The sequence below is a fragment of the Cricetulus griseus genome, chromosome X (assembly GCF_003668045.3).
Source record: "Cricetulus griseus strain 17A/GY chromosome X, alternate assembly CriGri-PICRH-1.0, whole genome shotgun sequence".
NCBI classification, from domain to species: domain Eukaryota; kingdom Metazoa; phylum Chordata; class Mammalia; order Rodentia; family Cricetidae; genus Cricetulus; species Cricetulus griseus.
In genome coordinates, this window is record NC_048604.1 from 127,065,477 (window position 1) to 127,068,404 (window position 2,928).

The window sequence follows — 2,928 nt, forward strand, 5'->3', positions numbered from 1 at the left end:
GGGAGGATGAAGAGGTCATGAGGGAGCAGAAAGGTTGAGTCAGGGGAAGAATAGAAGAAAGGATATGTGATAAGTAGGGTTTTAGTTGGGCAGGGTGGGTAGGTGAGGATGGGAGGGAGAAGGGAACTGGGATTGTCATGTAAAGCAATCTTGTTTGTAATTCAAATAAAAAATCTGAAAAAAGAAAAAGAAAATGAAAAAGAGAGACCTGAAGTTATTTTTGCCCTCTTTAAATTCAGCTTTTAGTACACAGTGTCCCAAGGTTGACTGCCACTGGAGTTTCGTGCCACTGTGTTTGCCTAAGTAAAATGTCTTGAAAATTTCCTGAAGCTTTACCATCTCTGGTGGCAAATGGACTTCCATAGGCTCACATGTTGGCCAGTAACCCATTGTTAGGATATTCACAGTTAATTAAATATTGCCAGGTACATTCTGGTTCTGCATATACTGTTTGAACTGAACCATGATGTCTTTAGAAAGCTCCATGTCTTTAAACATCCCTTCAAGTTTGCCGGTGAATGCAGCTCCACATTCATGTTTCAGTTTGGACAGCATTTTTTCAGCATCTACAGATTCACTCTTGCCAAATAATAGGCATTTGGCTAAATCTTTCTTATAGAAGGCCTCAAAAACATCTTTACCATAGATAAATCTAAATATAATCATTATTTTATCCAACATTTTCTCAAGCTCTTCATCTGTAGCTTCTTTGTTGCCTGCACGAAGTTTTAATCCACATACTTAGCTATGAGTTCAGCTGGTTTATTTGGTCTCTTATCAATGAATGTTTCAAATGCTTCTTTCATAGCATTGATAAATTTTTCATTTATCAGAAAGCAGGTATCAATTATATGATCAACTGTATTCTTAAAGTCCAACAGCTCTTGAACCATGGTGTTATCTATTTCAGGATTGATAACAATGGTACTTCCAAAAGCCTTGATATACTCAATCCATTGCTGTAAGAGAACCTGAATTTCACCTTGAACTCTACTGAAGAGCTGATACAGGAGAGACAAATCTTGAATTCGATTTTCATAAAGGAGGTTATTTAAACCTTTCTGAAGAATTGTTGTTAAGTGTTCACCTAGAAGTTGTTTTCCAACAGAAACAATTAGTGACTTCTGGGTGGTCTGATCTAAGTAAGTAATAAGTCTGTCTGCTTCTTCTTCTAGGCATTTATTAATATGATGAAGATACTCAGGAACCTCTCTTTCTTGCATTAACTTTTGACCTTCAGCTGCATAAAGCCAGTTAGTTTCTTCTAAAAATAGTTGTTCAAAAGAGTCTTGGTAAATTTGCAAATCAGACAGCATACTTAAAAGGCTTCGAAGTAAACTTCTATCAATTGCTTCACCATTTCACTCTTTCTCTCTCTCTCTCTCTCTCTCTCTCTCTCTCTCTCTCTCTCTCTCTCTCTCTCTCTCTCAAGAGAAGGATGCCATCAATTGTTTTTGTCTGGACTTTTTGATCACTTATAATATGAACCCTACATAACTCTAATCCCATGTCCCAAATGGAGTGTAGCATTGAAGTCTGAAGAACATAAGTTCTGTCCAGAAACAAACAAACAAAAATGCTCCTGATCATTATCATTTGCCTACAATGATTCTCCCAGCATTTATCTATCTTTTTTAGAAAGAGAACACTATTCAATGAATCCTCTCTGAATTGATGAATCTGTCCTTTGATGTGATCTTCACAGATCTGCCTCAGTTGCTTATACAAATTTGCAGATATCTTGTAAGAACAAAGACTTTCTACAACCTGGTAGAGTTCTTCTAAATTGTACTTAATTGAAGTACTATTCTGAATAGCTTCCACTGCTTCTTTTAGCTTCTTCCATGTCTTATCTGTATAGTTTTCTGGTAATTTAGGCTTATCTTTAAAGTTCTTGATCACTAACTTCTTAGCTGAGCCAGGCTTGCTGTTAGCAAAGCTAGAGACCGTGGTGGATGATTTGCTCAGCCTGTTTGCATGGTGCACTGAAGCCACAGAAGAAATTAATATACTCATATTTTTAAGTTGCTGCTGCTGCTGCTGTGAGGTTGCAGCGGTTGGTGAAGATGAGAAAGATGAAGAGGAGGATTCCTCAGCCATTTTCGTATCAAACTCTACAAACTCAAGGGTGTCTTCAAAACGCAGCTTCTTCTGTATCGGTACATGGCTGAAAGTGGCCACTGGAACACTGAGGCAGAGGGACAAGGTTTAAGGGGACTCTGAATCTCTAGCATGTAGAGGGGTGGAAGAGGAAGAGGTGGAATCAAAGTCCTCTCTCTTGTTACCACTGTTACTTCTGCTACTGCTGCAGCTGTTTAACTTTCTCGTCCTGGCAGAGGTGGGCAGAGTGGCGCTGGTATTACCATCAGTGGCAGATCTGACCTCCTGAGCAGCAGCAGAAGCAGAAGAGGGATTGGAGAGAAGAAAACCTGGAAGTGCCTGGGCAGACACTTTTCACTACTCCCAGTTCCTGAACCACCTGAGTCTGCCCCATTCCTGTTTCTTAGATGTGATGCAAACTTCAAAACATGTTTTTCAACATACACTAAACACGAAACACCATTAACATGATGTATGTCTTTACTCTTGTTCATTCCCTTTCATTGTATCTTTCTAATAATGAGTAAAGCCAAGTCTGTCACCCCTGAAACACCTTATCTCTGCTACAAAGGGGACTTCAAGAGGCCAGTCATGGCTGTTCTCTCAAAACATCACTTAGGTGAGACAGTCAGATGGCCAGCCATGTGTACATCCTCAAATACAGCTTACTATAACTGGGCACTCGTGGATTTTATTTCTTTTCTCCTCACGATTCTCTGGATAAACCTATCACCCATCTTTCTCCACAAGAAAGGTGTCCAGAGAGATTGTTGTCAGGGCTTATCTGGTTTAATAAAGTGGCCCATAAAGGTTCTCCAAGATCTATGA

At 39.4% G+C, this 2,928-nt stretch overlaps 1 protein-coding gene across 1 annotated transcript; it reads right to left on the minus strand.

The window, feature by feature from the left end:
* Positions 1 to 204: 204 nt before the first annotated feature.
* Positions 205 to 2,115, minus strand: LOC100767300 (cullin-4B-like; the record flags this gene model as incomplete). Its single annotated transcript, XM_027432367.2, is given in 3 exon segments — positions 205 to 731; positions 734 to 1,363; positions 1,416 to 2,115. Coding segments are annotated over 3 exon segments (1,842 nt in total), but the record flags the coding sequence as incomplete, so codon positions are not given.
* Between the last annotated feature and the right edge of the window lie 813 nt (positions 2,116 to 2,928).